The sequence below is a fragment of the Carettochelys insculpta genome, chromosome 17, assembly GCF_033958435.1.
Source record: "Carettochelys insculpta isolate YL-2023 chromosome 17, ASM3395843v1, whole genome shotgun sequence".
Taxonomy (NCBI): domain Eukaryota; kingdom Metazoa; phylum Chordata; order Testudines; family Carettochelyidae; genus Carettochelys; species Carettochelys insculpta.
In genome coordinates this window covers 31,104,971-31,122,515 of record NC_134153.1, presented here as the reverse complement: position 1 = coordinate 31,122,515, position 17,545 = coordinate 31,104,971, and the positions used below count along the sequence as shown (strand labels likewise).

At 48.3% G+C, this 17,545-nt stretch overlaps 1 protein-coding gene across 4 annotated transcripts in view; it reads right to left on the bottom strand.

Annotated features, from left to right (window-relative positions):
- The window catches only part of TRPC4AP (transient receptor potential cation channel subfamily C member 4 associated protein), a 61,555-nt gene that overhangs the window by 6,208 nt on the left and 37,802 nt on the right, over window positions 1–17,545 (bottom strand). For 3 of the 4 annotated variants that reach the window (XM_075012073.1, XM_075012077.1, XM_075012075.1), the window contains 4 exons: window positions 14,028–14,081; window positions 13,425–13,567; window positions 10,029–10,160; window positions 9,563–9,621 (listed from right to left, as the gene is read on the bottom strand). In XM_075012073.1, the coding sequence (XP_074868174.1) occupies window positions 9,563–9,621; window positions 10,029–10,160; window positions 13,425–13,567; window positions 14,028–14,081 (388 nt within the window). The remainder of the gene's footprint in view (window positions 1–9,562; window positions 9,622–10,028; window positions 10,161–13,424; window positions 13,568–14,027; window positions 14,082–17,545) is intronic. The other variant, XM_075012074.1, reaches the window with a different exon arrangement.

Genomic DNA, 17,545 nt, shown 5'->3' with positions numbered 1-17,545 from the left:
ATCTAAGTTATCTGTGAAACCGGAAAGATAGGAACAGACATTTAGGCAGGGTAAAAGCCTGTTAGCTGGCTGCATTGATAAGAGTGCATGCTAGTTCACACTGCCCACCCTCCCAAAAGGCAAGCCTTGCCACTATTCATTGGAAAAAAGCAGTGCTGTGCTTCTTACCCTTCTCTTTTCTATTACATCACAACCAATGAAAAGCAAACTAGAGCCAATGATACCATGCAATAAGGGCACCCAGTCAGTTCCTATAAACCAGCAATTTCACCTACAATAGCAGCTCCAAAGACAGAAAAGGCCAGGATACAGAGATGGGGGATGTGAAGTGCTACTCTCATCACTGTGTCCCTTTTCTTTGTCTCTTCAGCATCACAGGAAGTGAGTTGTATCTCACAAAAGCTTATTCCCAATACATGAGTAAATGTGCTGGTTTTTAAAGCGTCACTGCACTCCTTGTTCTTTCTGAACCAGACTAACATGGCTACCTTCTGAGAGCTGTCACTACATTACACAAAGCACTCAACTTTTCCTGTACTCAATTACAATTTCTTTGACTATGTTATTACCCCATTCGAGGAAAGATCTGAAAGACATCAGGAAATAAACTAGAAAATAGGGATGGTTGTAACAAAGAACTCACACAATAAAATGCTTAGCCTAGTAACACAAGAGAAAGCCTTTTTCCAATGTCAGTCAAAGAAACCTGGATTTGCCATTCACCATTTTTGAGAGAGCAAAAATCATCATCTATCTACAATATTCATCGTGAAAAGTTTTGAGTCAACAGAAATGCAGTACAAGAACTATTCTTTAACATGAACCATACCCATTTTGGCTGTAAATTACAACTTTACTCTGTTTTATTTATTTTAACTATAAACATAGCCTTCTGGTCTTCGTTATCAGGGTGACTTCCAAGACTACATGAGCTTTCCTTTTATACCTCTAAGTACAGTTTACCATCTGCCCACACTTCTATTTTAAGATTATGGGCCAAGACCAAGGGAGGGGAAAAAAACCAAACACACAAAAAAAAAAACAAAACAAAAAAAAAAACCAAAAAAAAAACCACACACAAAAAAACCAATTTTCTCCTTTGATGGCCTACTGTTTTCAACACCTCACCCTCCTGATTAGCATCAGCTGGAGTTATCACATGGTATCTGTTTCCTTCCAGGTCAACAGGGTTCTACAATGGAATTCTAATATCTGTAATCCTTAGTCAGTAAACTCGGGGGTTTGGCTGAGCTCTCTCTCCTGTCACCAGCTGAACTCAAGCATTAAAGCTCTTTCTTCCATCTGGTTGTCAGGTAAAGCAAAGCATCAGTCATTTTACATGCCTTAACAGAGACTTCACTTCACTATTACTTAACTTTAATAATCCATTTGCTTAAGCATTTGTTTTCGATCCCACACTTTTCCTTCAGTTTCAGTGGGTTCCAATCTTCATGATACTCAACTGTTTTAGCAGTTTATTATTTGTTTCAATCTTTGCATAGGGTTCACCTGAGGAGACTTACTGTTGTTGCTGTGCTAACAGCAGATGCAGAGGAAAAGTTTTTGATGGGCTGAGAGCCAGGTGCCAGAATCATGGCATGAGAGCTCTCAGTTTTGGTCTGGCCATCGTAAGACAAAGACAAATGTGACACTTTTCTAGGACGAGAATTGGCATAAGAGCATTATTTACTTTCTAGACCAAGCGTCTGGAAGTGAAAGAAAGAGACCAGCATATGGGTTCTTTTCATCTACCCCATTTCAGACCTGTGCTCCTGCAGCCTGTGGAAGGCATGCACATTCAGGATGGCTTGGCTGTTTTCTATTCTTTCCCTGAAAGATTACAAACAATTCAGTGTTATCTGGGTGACTTACACTGCTCCTTGAAATGGGAATTACCTGCACAAGTCTATGTTTAGATGTGAGCATTTATTCTTTTCAGAATTAGTTCTGGTTAGAGTGCTACACCAGGCAACACTTCCCCTCCTGGTCCTTATTTTCAGGAAATAGTGAAGTGTCTCACAGAAAGCCACGTTACAAACTGCAGATTGACATTTTCCATGCAGTGGGAATGTTTCTTGGCAAGGTCTCAGAATGTAATTGTCAAACTGTCAGATACGCCATTAAAGTTAATCTTCTCCAGGTAGGTGTATTTTGGCTTTTCGCATATGTTAATGATCTACACTCATAATTGGTAATTTCTGGTAGCTGTGCAGTTTGTTCCATAACCACGTAGGTTGTTGTCTTAAGCACCCAGTCCAAAGTCTTGTGTGTGTTAATTGCCATTCATAAAAGCTACAAAGCAAATGACATTTGCTACAGCTGATACAATCCAGAGAAAACATCCTATTCAGCTAGTCATACAGGATGGTTACGTTAATGTCTCATGGCCAGAACTGTAGTGCTGACAAAGATAATGGCTACAGTCAGACAGAAATAAACGTCAATGCCAAAAGTGAAAAGATGTACCATGGGAAGAAACATTACCTGCCCTATGAAATGAGAACACCAGAAAAGCTTTAAGAATGAAAAAAGTCTAGATTCTGCAAGCTATAATTCAGACAAAATACACAGTAGCAAAATGCGTACTCTCCCCTCAAGCTGTATCATTAAGAAATCTTTGCACGAGCCTGTAGCTCTGGCAGAAAACAAGGCTCTGAAATGTTCTATTCACATGTGAGTTACCACCTAACAATTTTATTAGTGCTTTAATATTCCTAAATTGGTGCATTTCAGGACCAAAGGGCCATTGTAATCACCCTCTTCATGAAAGACAACACACTCCCCCAGTGACGTTCTGCATACAGTGCACAAAGAGAAGTTACTCACCTGTATTAACGATGGTTCTTCAAGATGTGTCCCCGTGGGTGCTCCACAATAGGTGTCGGGCTCGCCCGGTGCCGCAGATTGGAAATCTTCCAGCAGTTTCTCCTGGATCCCGCATGCGCCAGCGCGCGCTGCCCCCCCTGCGCGCCCCCGCCCGCGTGCACGATCCGGTCCCCGCCAGTTCCTTGACCAACCGCCTCAGATGCTCCTGAAAAACACTAGACAGAGATCCGAAGTGGGGAGGATGGGCGGGTGGTGGAGCACCCACGGGGACACATCTCAAAGAACCATCATCGTTACTACAGGTGAGTAACTTCTCTTTTTTCTTCGAGTGGTCCCCATGGGTGCTCCACAATAGGTGGCTACCCAGCAGTAACCCAAGTAAGGAGGTGAGTAATCAGTTTATGTGCAGCTTGCCCCCGAGAGGACTGCTGTCGACAGATGGGTATCCTCTTCGAATACCCGAGGCAGGGCATAATGCTTGGCAAAGGTGTCATAGGATGACCAGGTCGCCGCTCTACAGATGTCTGTTAACGCGATGCCCTTGAAGAAGGCAGATGCCGCCACCGCCCTGGTGGAGCGAGCCCTGGGCGGGGCCAGCAAAGGAGTCTTTCGAAGTTCGAAGCACATTTTTATACAGGACACAATGTGCTTTGAGATTCTCTGGGAAGAGAGACCTTCTCCTTTAGACCCAGGAGCAAGAGAGACTAGAAGCCTGTCTGTTTTCTGGAAGGACTTAGTTCTGTCTGTGTAGAAGGCCAACGCCCTCCTCACATCTAGGAGACGCAGGCGTGCCTCCTTGCCGGAGCTGTGAGGCTTCGGGTAAAACGAGGGTAAAATTATTGGCTCGTTAAGATTGGACTCCGAAGAGACTTTTGGAACAAAGGCTGGGCGCAGCCTTAAGGTTACTGCCTCCTTTGAGGATACTGTGCAGTGCGGCGTTGCCATCACTGCCGTGAGCTCACTCACCCTGCGGGCTGACGTAGTTGCAAGGAGGAAGGTTGTTTTTATCATAAGGAGACATATGGGAACTGTGGCTAATGGGTCAAAAAGGTGGACCTGATAGCGTGCTGAGCACCAAGTCCAAACTCCACGATAGTGGAAGCGGTTTCTGAGGGGTGGGGTACGGGTTTACCAGCCCCTTCAAGAACCTGGTAACGATAGGATGGGCGAATACCGTGGGCCCTTCCTCTGTATGCCGAAAGGCTGATATAGCGGCGAAGTGGACCTTTAGCGGGGATAGAGAAAGCCCGCCTCTCGAGGTCCAATAAGTATTCTAGTATTACAGGTATAGGAACGTCAAGGGGAGCTAATTGCTTGGCGGAACACCAGGCTGTGAATCGAGTCCATTTCTGCTTGTAAGTCCTCCTGGTGGAGGTCCTTCGGCTACATTCCAGGACTTGTTGTGCTCCCTCCGTACATGTGCTCTTTAAGGAGCTGAGCCATGGATTAGCCATGCTTGTAGGTGCAGACCCGAGGGTGCGGGTGCACTATGGATCCTTGAGCCCGCGTGAGTAAGTCCGGCGCCACCAGTAGAGGGAGCGGTGGGCAGTCCGACATGCGCAGAAGCAAGGGAAACCATTGCTGCCGATCCCAAGCGGGACTATGAGTATCATGCGAGCTCTCTCCCTTCTGGCTTTGTGCAAGACCTTGCGGATAAGCGCTGCAGGGGAAACGCATAATGTAGGGAGCCCTTCCATGAAAACATGACCAGGGACCCCCGCCCCACTCCTGCCCTGGAGCAGTACTGGGGACACTTTTTTTTTTTTTTTTGTTGTACTGGGTGGCAAACAGATTGATCTGGGGAAAACCCCCATGTATGAAAAATGCGCTGTAGCAGATTGGAGCGGATCTGCCATTCGTGCACGATTGCGAAGCGCCTGCTCAGCTGATCTGCATTCACGTTGTGAGCGCCCGGCAAGTGCGAGGCTTTCAACGTTATGTTATTGGCGATGCACCGATTCCACAATCGGAAGTGCTTCCACACACACGGCACAGGATTGTGCTCCTCCTTGTCGACTGATGTAGAAACATAGTGGAGGTATTGAATCCCGACTACTTTGCCATGTAGGTAATCTCGAAAATGTCTGCAGGTGTTGAACGCTGCTCTGAGCTCCCGTATGGATATGTGCAGTGTCTGTTCCGCACAGGACCATAGCCCTTGCGTTACCTCGTCGCCGATGTGCGCTCCCCATCCCATGTGGAAGGTGTCGGTAGTAAGAAAAATAGAAATTTGTGGTTGGTGAAAAGGCACCCCCTTTAGCAGATTCTCGGGGTTTTCCCACCACGCCAGGGATCTGTGCACCTCTGCTGTGGGCGACACCACCCTGTGGACAGTGTGGGATGCTGGTTTGTAAACGCTTGCCAGCCAATGCTACAGGCTTGACATGTGCAACCTGGCATTCCGTACCACAAACGTTGCTGCCGCCATGTGGCCCAGCAGCCGTAGGCACGTTAAGACCAGCACCGTGGGGCTGTATGTAATGACTTGCACCAGCGAACTGATTGCGCGGAAGCGGGCGTCGGGTAGGTACACCCTTGTGGTGAGAGAGTTTATGCGTGCCCCTATGAACTCTGTATGTTGTGTGGGTTTGGACTTCGACTTTGCGAGGTTGATGGCTAGGCCCAGCGAAGAAACGTGTCTGCTGTGATGAGTATCATGCGTGAGACCTCTGCCTTCGAGGTCCCTTTCAGCAGGCAGTCGCCCAGATATACGAAAATAAACACCCCTTGTCTGTGCAGGTAGGCTGACACCACTGCCAGGGTTTTGGTAAAGACTCTGGGGGCCAAGGAGAGGCCAAACGGAAGAACCCTGTGCTGGAAGCACTCCTGGCCAACCGTGAAGCAGTGGAAGCGTCTGTGTGCCGGGTCGAGTGCTGCAACCCAGTCTCCATCGTCCAGTGCCGTGAGTATCAAGGCAACTGTGATCATCTGAAACCACTGCTGCGCAAGTAATGGTTGAGGCCCCGAAGATCTAAGATGGCCTCCGGTGTCCTGTTTTCTTCCCTGATAGGAAGTAGCATGAATAAAAACCTTCCCCTGGAATTATTCCGGCACTCTTTCCACCGCCCTTATGAACATAAAGGTGAGTCACCTTCTGCTTGAGCCTCGCCTCATGGTAGCGTCCCTGAGGTGAGGCCTGGTGGGAGGCTTTGTCGGTGGAAGCGACTGGGAAGGGATCGCGTAACCCGTGGCTATGATCTCCAGCACCCATATGTCTGTGGTGATCTTTTGCCATTGGGAGTGGAACGGTCTGAGGTGATGATGGAACATGAGATGAGAGTGGCATTGAGCGAGGGTATTGATAGTGCAGCCCCCGACATACCCATCAAACTTGTTGCCTTTGGGCCTGACCCGAGGGCGTACGGCTTTGTTGAGAACGTCGCCTAGGAGTTCTGTACTGTTGCCGCTATTGATAGCGCCCTTGGCCGTAGCCCTGTTGATATTGAGCACGCTGTGGTTGTAAGTGTAGCGTCTTTGCTGAGGATAAAATTTTTCCCTCCTGTATGGGGGAGTATAAATGCCCGAGGTTCTAAGTGTAGCTCTCGAGTCCTTACTGGAGTGAGGGACTGAGTTGGTTGAGTCTGCAAACAGCTTTTGTGTATCAAAGGGAAGGTCCACGATCTTCGCCTGTAGTTCCCGAGATACCCGATGTCTGGGGCCAGGATTCTCTACGCATGACCACTGCTGTAGCCGTTGAACGTGCCGCCGTGTTCGCCACGCCCAGGGCAATCTGGACTCCCGTCCGTGATGCTGCGTAGCCCTCTTGAACAATCGCCTTTAACACGGGCTTTTTATCTTCCGGAAGTGGATCCATGAGGGGAGTAAGCCCGGAGTAATTATCAAAATTATGGTTTGCTAGGTGTGCCCATAATTTGCCACTCTCAATAGCAGGATAGGAGAGGTATACACCTTCCTGCCAAACAGCTCTAGCTTCTTAGCATCTTTGTCCGACCCCCCGATTTGTACTGAGAAGCCTTTGACCTCTGCTGGGACGACCCGACCACCAAAGAATTTGGTTGTGGGTGACAGAAGAGGAACTCCATGCCCTTTGCCGGGACGAAGTATTTCTTATCCGCTCTCTTGTTCGTAGGCGGGATAGAGGCCGGAGTCTGCCATGTGGTAGTGGCTGACTCCAGAATGGCTTCATCCAGCGGAATAGCACTTTTGGATGAAGCCAGGGGTCTCAAATTTTTCAGGAGTTTGTGATGTTTCTCCTGCACCTCTGCCATTTGAATGTCTTGCGTGAAAGCCACCCTTTAAAACAGCTCCTCAAACTGTTTCAGGTCATCCGGGGGAGAGACATCCCCGGGGGCCACAGCCTCATCTGGGGAGGATGAGGAGGAACCACTAAAGGTAAACCTCCCTCGAACCCTTGGGTTCCTGCGGTCGATGATACACTTGCTCGCTGGAGGATTGTGAAGGAAAGTCTTGGGGTTCTAAAATTAACTCCCCTTGAGACAACTGTGTTTCCGTCCCCAATCGGGAGTGCCCACGGGGGTATTGAGCGGCCGGGGGGGACCTGCCCCTGGATGTAGGCCTGTGGTTTGTCTGTGTCCAGCATAAGGACGACCATGGCAGCATGGGCAAGGGTCCGGGGATGGAGACCTGGACCACTCACGGGGTGTGTACCCCCGATGTCTGGGAGAGTGAGACCTCCACGACAATACAGATAGAGGTGAAACTGGTTTGTGGTAGTACTCCAGGGGATCCAATCCCAGAAATGGCGAAGGTGGCCCAAGCCATGGTGACATTGGTTGGAGGAACGAAGGAGGTGGTTCTGGATAAACCGGTGGAGACACAGGCCTTTGGTGCGCCGTGTGTATCACAGGGGGAGGGCTTGGTGCTAACAGCAGCGCAGCCCTGTCCGGAGATGGACTGCAGTGCCGCGTTTTTGATGTTGCCTTGCCCCTCCGCTGCGGGGCCGGCACTGCCCCCTCCCGTGCTGGGGATCTTGGCCCCGCTGTCAGCGCCACGCTTGGCACCGTCAGCTGCGGTGCCGCGTGGGTATCCCCCTCCAGTGCCTTCAGGCTCCATGCCTGGCGCCCCTGCACCGCTGGTGCCGTGGGGGTCTGTGCCGCCTGTGGCGGTGCCGCCGGTTCCGGCGCTTGCTTGGCTGACGCTCTAGGTGCCGCGCGTGCCGGCTGTTGTATAACCGGAGGCTCAGCCTCTGCCACGTGCGCTGCCGCTTGCCTGAGTATGCGGCTGGTGGCTGTGTGCTCCGCTTGTTCTGCTCGCTGCAAACACATGGCAACGATTGAGCCAGGGAGAGTTTCCTCCATTTCTGCACTGAGGGGGTCAGCAAAAAACTGCCCTCCTCTTATGCAACCCAGAGGGCCGTTCTGGGTGAGGCTCCTCCGGCAAGGTAGCCTGTAATTCCCCCAAGGCATCGGCTGCCTTCGCTATGCCCCACGGAGGCCGGCATAGCTTCACGGCATGACTCCCGCTTTGTAAAACCTGAAGAGGCCATTGCGGCGAGCCCTTTAATTGTTAATAGGGTACTGAGCACTTAATCCTTGCCCTTCCACCCCAAATAGTGATCACCGGCCTGCGACAGCGGGCGGCCTAAATGGCCTCCACGTCCGCTCTTCTCTTCTCCGCTCCTCTCTTTTTCCTTTTTTTTTTTCCTGATATTCTTTGTCTTTGCTTTCTCTCCCTTTTTTTGTTTAATAACTGAAAACGACAAATTACACGTGGAAAAAAACCACTAAGTAATCTGACTCTGGCCTTAGCCTGAGTGGATTCCATCTGCAGTCGATGGCGGTTGAGAAGGAACTGGCGGGGACCGGATCGTGCACGTGGCCGGGGGCACGCAGGGGGGCGGTGCACGCTGGCGCATGCGCGATCCAGGAGAAACTGCTGGAAGATTTCCGATCTGCGGTGCCAGGTGAGCCAGACACCTATTGTGGAGCACCCACGGGGACCACTCGAAGAACTCCTGGTTATGCTCCAGCATATGGCTACACAGCCATCAAAACCCTGTGGCTGGCCCATGCCAGCTGACTCGTGCTCAGAGGCCATTGAGTTCAGGCTCCAGCTGCAGCCTGGGTTTGGACCACCTTTGCTGGGAGGAGAGATCCCAGAGCTCAGATGCTAACCTCAGCCCAAACAGCAGTCAAACAAGTCAGATGGCATGTGCCAGTGGGGCATGGCTAACTGCACGCTGGGGACACTCTAAGGAAGACTTTTTTTTTTTTTTTTTTTTTTTTTTTTTTAAAAGCCATCCAATACGCAATTACTTGTATACGGAGGCCTTCTTCAGCCACTTTTGAGAAACAGAACCTGAAATAGTACTTTCAGGGTGGGGTACAATGAACAGTTTATCAATTTAAGCCACTGGAAGAAATTTAGGAGGATTAAACATGATTCCCAAGCCCGAGTTTTATCAGGACTAAACCCCCACTTGAAGAGTTCCACAGGGTCCTTAACCATCACAAGTTGCCTGGACCTTGATTTTGCAATTTAATAAGAGCAGCAGCAAAACCCAGGTGCCGCCCTTCTGCACTGACTCAGTACTCGCTCACTCTGAGGGAGGAGAGCCACCTGCGGATTTGGGAAACTACTTTCACACTGTTCTCGCTTACCAAAGGCTCTTCGCAACAGGAGCACGACACTGAAATACAACAGTTCAGGGCAAAGCAACTATATACGTTTGCAGGTTCCTGGTAGCTGGTTAGAACAGAGCAAGAGAGGTCGCTTTAGGCAAATTTACTGCAAGCAGAGAGTTTTTCATACTTACTCATGGTGATCACTGAAACTTTGAAGAAGCCTCAAAAACTGTATCTTTAAAGTAATGTCCTACAAAAGAGGGTGAACAAATTTTGCCTTTAACATATGTATTATGCATATCACAGAACCGTCAGTAATGATGAACAGAGAGAAATAGGCACCTCAAGCTAGGCTGGAGCAGGAAATGTTTCAAGATGGAAAAAGCATTTACAGCAGCCTGAGAAGGGCAAGCAGAGGATGGACTGGCCACACTTCTTGAGCTCCCCAAAGCAGAGCGCATGCCAGTGTGCGCTTTAACAATAAGCTACATTTACTGCCTCCCCACAAACCAAAGCTGAGTTTACCTCCAAGTTCCCATATCTGGTGTCACAACTCTCGATCAATAGATTATAGCAACTCCAAGGGAAAAAATAATCAATTTTACAATGACTGTAGCATCAAACTTACCATGCAAAATGTGAAATTAGGGTACTCACTGGACTACAGTCACAATTCTGATTATGCCCATGCAGAACTAGGGCTGTTGCTGAATGCTTCCTCCAGATCAGTTTGTCGAACAGGTTATTAAGACCTGGAATCAGTTTGAATTCTGCTATCATTTTGTGAACCTGGACAAGGAAAAAAAAAAAAAAAAAATTTAGTTTGCCTTGTCGTCTTGGAGGGCTTTGTAATGGGGAAAAAGGCAATTCAGACCACACAGTGGCATGGCTACATTAGCTCCTGCTGGCAGAGACACTGAAATGCTTTACTGAACAATATGAATTTTTACTCCTGGCACAAGAGATGGTGAATCCCAAGGGGAAGACTTCAGTCTCCTCCAAGAATTAATTGCGTCCATTTCCCTTGAACAGAACATTCGATCCTGTTTCTTTGGGGATGGCCTAAGTGGATGACTGAATTTACCAGAGCTCCTCCGAAGAAGGGAGGACTCGGGGGAACTGTGTATTCGGGAAGAAGAATGTTAGCACATGGAAGGTAAAGGGACACTTAACCATTTACCTATTCAGCAGTTCTTCCTGTAACTTTCAGTGCCAGCTCCCCAGGTGTTTTCTACTGCTCCTAGGCCAGGACGCTGATTTGAAGGTGGCTCTCTGCAGGCAGCATTGAAAAATGCCACAGGCATTATTTTCAAGTGTCCTAGTGGGTGATGCTGGCTGCTGTGGAGGGCATTGTCCTGTAGCACTAGCAGGGAACTGCTCTGCACCGCACAAGCCATGCACTCCATAGCCAGCATGCTCCCCGCACGTCTTTTTAAAAAAGAAACTGCAGCTCACTTGGACATGGGGCTGGGCAGGAACCTGAGCCAGCTGTGTCACTCCAGCTCCCACTAACAGGGCCCTGTGGGGATGTAAAATGTGAATCTGCACCCATCGCTGCAGACTCGCAGGGCTCTGCCCACTAAGGGAGATGCATTGGAGCTGGAAAGAGAAACCTGCACCTGACTGGTGAGCGAGAAACTGCTCCCAGCCTAACTATCCGGGCGGCTACACAGCCCAGAAGAAAGAAGTGGGGTGGGGAAGGGCAGCTCTTCCCTCCTGGGTGTGGAAGCCAAGGCATCCTTACGGCTGGACACCCGAGTGATGCATGTGAAGAAGTGGTGGCAGCACATGCTGTAAACAAACTGCGCTGGTGACTGCTGAGCCCAGGGTCTCGGAGTGGTTTTTGAATGCTCGGAGGCAGGCACAGAGCGGGCCCTGCTGCAGTCACTGGCTCTGGAGCACACCTCTTAGGCTGCCAAGGTGCCATGTGAAACCCAAACCGAGGGGCAGAACTGCCGTGGGAGCCTCCACTCCTGGCGTAAGGGGTTTGGCAGGGGAGGGAGGTGGCCAGGTGTCTGTGGAATGCGGGAAGCCTTGGGACTAAGCTGAGCAACGCCCCTGGAGGTGACGCACAATTCAGGGAGGCTGACTCCCAGGCCTGAAGAGGGAAGTCTTGGCTCCAGAGAGCCCTCCCCTACCAATGCCAGGCACCCTTGGGACGCATATCGCCAACTCTTGCAGAGTGCTCAGTATCTGTTACTAAAGACTGCAGACACTGCAAATGATAACCATTAAGTATTAGAGAGGTCCACGAGGGCTCTATTGTGGATCATTTAAATACAGAGGAGTTGACAGCGTATTTTTTGTTTTTTTTAAAATCTCTCATTTGGGTCATCTTTCCTCAAACAGTTCAGCCACTTAGACCCACCCAAGCGGAGTTTATTCCATATTTCCGACTTGTACTCCTGTCAATCATTTCCATAGCTGGCATTCTGTTTAGCTGTCACAGTAACGAGATCCAGGGACTGCCTGCAGCCCCATTTTCACAGGGCCACTCAGTCAATCAGGCAGTGAATGAGGGCTCCTGCTTTTGAATCAGTTTTTTAGCACCACATGAAGCCTAATTTGGCAATCCCAGAAAGCGGAATCCTCTCAACACTATATTTACGCCGTCCGACACATTAGTGAGACTTTACCCACCCCACCCGCACAGAGCAAAAGGCTCTTCCAATGGTTGCCGTTGCGGCTACCTGTCAGCAGAAAGTACTCTGGATGCTCTAGCCCCTCGCAGTGGCCAGTATGTGAACATGCAGAATGTGCAGGGGAAACAAGCAACCTTCATGGTTTTAACAGGAATCAGACCCTATCACACCCAGTGCCTGTGTGTCCTGTGCCAGCCAATACACACCCAGACACTCTCCTCTCTTCTTAACGTTAATCTGCTGAACTGGAAGACCAAAATGGTTAAGCTCCGCAAGCTACCACACCCATAAACCAAAAGGGTTGCCTTTGAATTTTATTGTCCCTCCTGCAGGCCTCATCTGAATAGCAGCTACGTAGTTCAGATTCATGCCAGAAAGAAACCTGCTTTACACTACACAAGTCAAACACTTTCTGCCATCTTCCCACGACTTATTAAAACTGCTTCCCGATCTCTAGCACCTCATTATGCAAAACCCCATCATACTTCCTCTTAACATGTGCAGCTTGGTTCCCCAAGGAAGAAGCAGGCAGGGCAGCAGAGTGACTCTCACCACTGAATTAGAAGTAGCCTATATCAGACAACCCACAGAAATACATCAAGTGGTTAGATGAGGGTGAGGTTATAAATCAGTGTATTAAACCCCAAGAAATACAGTAAAGTGCCACTTCACTGGCTTGTTGGGATGATCACATCCCAGCAGAGAAGCATTGTAACTGACCCACTTCTAGCACAATAAAGAATTGAGCTGTGTTCCACATAATGAGGAGGAGAACTTAGAGAGAAGGTTCAGTGCCACAAAATTTAGTTTACCAAAAAGTTCCCTTAATGAAAAATAAGATGCCCATTCCATTTCTTCTCAAACACCAGCGATCCAAAGAGTTTTGTGATCTGAGACAATAATGTAATTCTTCCTGGATTTCTTTGGTTGCCCAAATTGAAAGACTTGAGGTCAGAAATCTATGACCTTTTAACGCCCAAGTGAAATAGTGATACTGGCAAGTACACACAAGAGGGCTGTGAAATGCGGTTTAATTAGCTAACCAGTTTAACCAGTTAACTGATTAAACAGGGTTGGGGGGCAGGCATCACTGCCTGCAGCACTCCTGTGCGTATCCATATGCAGGTTTATAACACTCTGGTTATTTGTGCTGATAAATGTACATTTAAGCACAATTCTGTTTGCGGAACTCTCTAAATACAAAGTTCAGAAACCATAGTATGAGGACTAGAAGTGAAGGAACACTATCTGGAAAGTACTGAGGCGTTTCTAACCAGTTAGCTCAGTAGAGCTTCACTAAACAAAAAGTTGAAGCTCACTGTGGTGAGTTTGGGTAGGATAAACTGAATGCTTGGATTTAAGCAGACAGCGAGTGTTCCAGGCACACCTGAACATTTAGGTAGACACTCACCTGATTCCTCTGTCTCCCCATCAGCAGTACACAGAGAACATACAACACTTCCAGCTTGTACATGATCTCATGCATGATCTTCATGGACTGTGGAAGCTGAGTTCTCGCTGAGGTGTTGGCTAATCCACTTTCATCTGAAGATTCTAAAGGAGAGGTTGGAGACATGAGCCCGATGAAGTCCCAACATGAAAGGATCAGTTATGGCTTTATGTAACAGCAAATGCTATAACTCTGCATATATATATTTAAAAAAAAATCAGTACAATTGCATGAAGACCTTCCTAGCAAAAATTAAGATGCATCATGAGATTGAAATAAGCAGTTACAAGTTAACCACAACTTTCTCAACGAGAAAAATGCACCACTAGGGCTTACATCAGAATATTGGATCCTTCATTAGATTGTGTAGCTCAAGTGTAGTTCTAAATAACTCACCTTCTGATAAGAAGCCAAATAGCATTACACACACAAAACTGAGGATTACAAATGTTAAGTGCTTGATGACATCATGTCACTTTTACCAACGCACTCTTCTTTGTGCACAGGAAATCACAAATTTGGGGTGGGATTTTCAGGAAAAAAAAATATTTAGCTTTGGCCTACCTCTCTGCCAGCTATCTCCAGTGGGGGTTACAGCTAGGCCAATGTTCTCTGCGTCTGCAAATCCATTCCAGAAGTATAGTGGTGAAAGACAGAGCAAAGAATATAACAAGCTTGGGATGCAACGGAAGCCACTATTTGGAAGGGACACCAATTATTTAGCTCACAAAAGGGATGCATGAGAAACAAACAGCTAGGATTACAAGTTAGACTCATCAGCCGCATCTACAGGAGCTGGCTACTTCGAAGTAGCCACGCCAACTTCGAAACAGTGCCCGCCACGTCTACACGTGGCGAGTGCTATTTCGAAGTTGAAATCGACGTAAGGCGGCGAGACATCAAAGTCGCTATCCCCAACAGGAGATGGGAATAGCGCCCTACTTCGACGTTGAACACCTAAGTAGGGCACGTGTAGACGATCCGCATCCTGCAACATCGAAATAGCAGGGTCCGCCATGGCGGCTATATGGTCACCTTGTGCAGCAGCCCTTAGCCCAGGGCTTCTGGCTGCTGCTGCTGCAGCTGGGGATCCATGCTGCATGCACAGGGTCTGCAACCAGTTGTCGGCTCTGTGGATCTTGTGCTGTTTAGTGCAAGTGTGTCTGGGAGGGGCCCTTTAAGGGAGCAGCTTGCTGTTGCCCCGGAAGTGCTAGTCCGCCCTGTGACCCTGTCTGCAGCTGTTCCTGGCACCCTTATTTCGATGTGGGCCGCTTTGGTGTGTAGACGCTCCCCAGCAGCGCCTACTTTGATGTAGTGCTGCCCAACGTTGATGGCACCAGCCCTGGAGGACGTGTAGACGCTAATCATCGAAATAGCCTATAAGTGAAACCATCATGATAGCTACATCTGCACGGGGATGCTGCATCAAAATAGCTTATTTCAATGTAGCGAAATCGAAATAAGCTATGTCTACACTAGCCCCAAACATCGAAATGGCCACGCAAATGGCCATTTTGAAGTTTGGGGCTAGTGTAGACATGGCCATAGAGGTACAAGTTATGCTGTCCCATATATTTCATTTTTGTGAACTGGTTAACTAAATACTCATGAGTGCTGGGTGGCATGCACCCAAAGCCAGAGAGATGCTAGGGAGGGTGGAACATTCATGGGAGAGTAGCTCACAACCTGTGTTTTCCAAGTGACTGAACTAATATGATCAGAATGGCTTCTACTGGCCTTATAACCTATGGATTATCACAGCGAAGGCAGGCGAGAGTCATTTTCATGACAATATTTCAGGGTTTACATAACATCTTTAAACAAAGACTGGAGGGATGGATAGCTCAGTGGTTAGAGCACTAGCCTTGTAAACCCAGGGTTGAGAACTCAGTCCTTGAGAGCGCTTTTCAAGGTTTTGGGGCAGGTTAGATTAAAAAAGTTTGTTGGACAGCGACAGGCCCTGCTGTGAGTGCAGGGGACTGGACTCTATGACCACTTAAGGTTCTTTCAGCTCTGAGACATGTAAGATAAAAAGGGGGAAGGAATGTAAATCCAAACAGAGAAAGAATGGGTTAAAAGAATCTCAATAAATTAGACATATTCAAGTCAGCAGACCTGATGAAACTCACCCTGAGGTACTTGCTGAAGCACTCATCAGCAATTATCTTTGAGAGAACACATGGAGGATGGCGAGGTCCCAGGGGACTGGATAAGGGCAAAACACAGCACCTGTCTTTAAAGGGACAATAGAAGGCCCAAGGAATTACAGACCAGCCAGCCTAAGTTGGATACCTGGAAAGAGGCAGGTGTAATAAGAGAGCCTAAGACATAAGCCTTTGCATCAGAGCCTGGTACAAGGCAGGACCTGGCTCACAGAAGTGGGCAAGAACAGGGCTGATATTTCAGAAATACACATTCCTAAGATGTGCTAGTTATGCAGTACTCAAGCATACATCCCAATACCAAGTGCTACCACAACATCCTAATGGGATGAGGACAATGTATGCCTGGATGCCACATACGCCCTGTAGGACTTGTGGGATCAAAGGTATGGGTGGGAAGGCAGAAAGGAGTGATGTGCCTCACTTAATGAGAAAGACACGCCCCAGCAATCTGTGTTTGGATCCTGCTCTGGAGCAGAATCGGGGTATCTGCGACTTTCAAACTGGGAAGAGGTTGAGCCAAGGGTACCCCATTTCTGCAATATCAGCTTGAGGAGGATGGGGTTTATCTCCTATTTGTGTTGCTCTGAGAAGTGATGTCTGAGGCTACCTGCTGCAATGTTTTGGGAGTCCGGCGGGGAGGGGAGGGTAATGAAGCAGTTGGGGTTACATTGTGCTCTTGTACAGATTGCCAGGGAAGCTCTTATTTTGGAGAATTCAGGTAGAAAATGAAGAGGCTCACTTCCTGGAGCTGCTGGAAGTCTGAGTCTTGTCTTTGTTGGAGGTTTCAGTAAGACCTTGTAGACAGAGTCTCTTCAGAGGACCATAGTTATTTTTTCCAACTGTATCATCTTCAGGCAGAGCTCTCTGTTCTACCTGGTTCTTCTTCTTTTGAGGTTATTACAATGCAAGCATTTCTGTGGGATGCGGAGATCCCCAGGCTTTGGGGCTGAGCGACTATTGGAGAGTGGCATGGCCTCTCACAAAGCGTCACACTTTTTGAAGCTGGGAGAGCCTGGCACAATGCCTGTCAAATGGAGTAATCTGAGCGCTTAGTATAGGAAGACGGGGTTGTGATGCGACAATTTTTAAATTGGACATGGAAGCCATTTGTCACCATTGTACATAGTGTCACCAAATCTAGTGCAGGTGACCCAAGTGAGATATCTAATGAAAGCTGGTGATGCCTTGAATTGCCATGTTACTTGTATGTCTGTGCCATGTTTGTAGGTAAAGTTATAGATTTTGGCTCTGTAGCTGTATTAGAAATGTTCAAAGCCAAGAGTACAAAATAGGAGGTGTAATCACCACCACAGCCAGCATGAATGGACTAAAACAAAGGCTCAGACATTGAAAACGCATCTCCAGATGTCTCAGGACTCTACGACTGTCACCTGGGATGCATCCAATCACATACTGCCACAGCAGCCTACCTGAGTCAGATGACCTTGACTCTCCAGTGCCTGATGGGAAGGAGCAAGGACTTTCCCTTCCTCTTGGAAAACAGTAAGAGGGGCCCAGGGAAGGTCCATCTTGGTTCTTTCAGCCACCATGAACTGAGCCTGTCTGGACCAAGGGCCCATCCCTCAAAAGGATGCTTGCGAAGACTTAAGAATCAGCATATAACATTGCTATCGTGCATTAATACCTGTAACTGATGCATGTAAAAGTACCACTAAATTTCTCCCTCTCATCCTGCTCTTTCTTGGTTAAACCTTTACATTTTTAGATCCAAAGGACTGGCAATCAGTGTGGTGATTTGTGTAAGATCCAAGTATATATTGACCTGAGACTGTGGCTGGACCTTTTGGGGCCTGGAAGAATCTGTGTGGCATTGGCGAAATCGGTTTTAAGAAACTCTCACCCGAGCACAGGGCTGTTGGTATGAGCTAGTGCAGCAGCTGGAGAATCTGTGGGTTT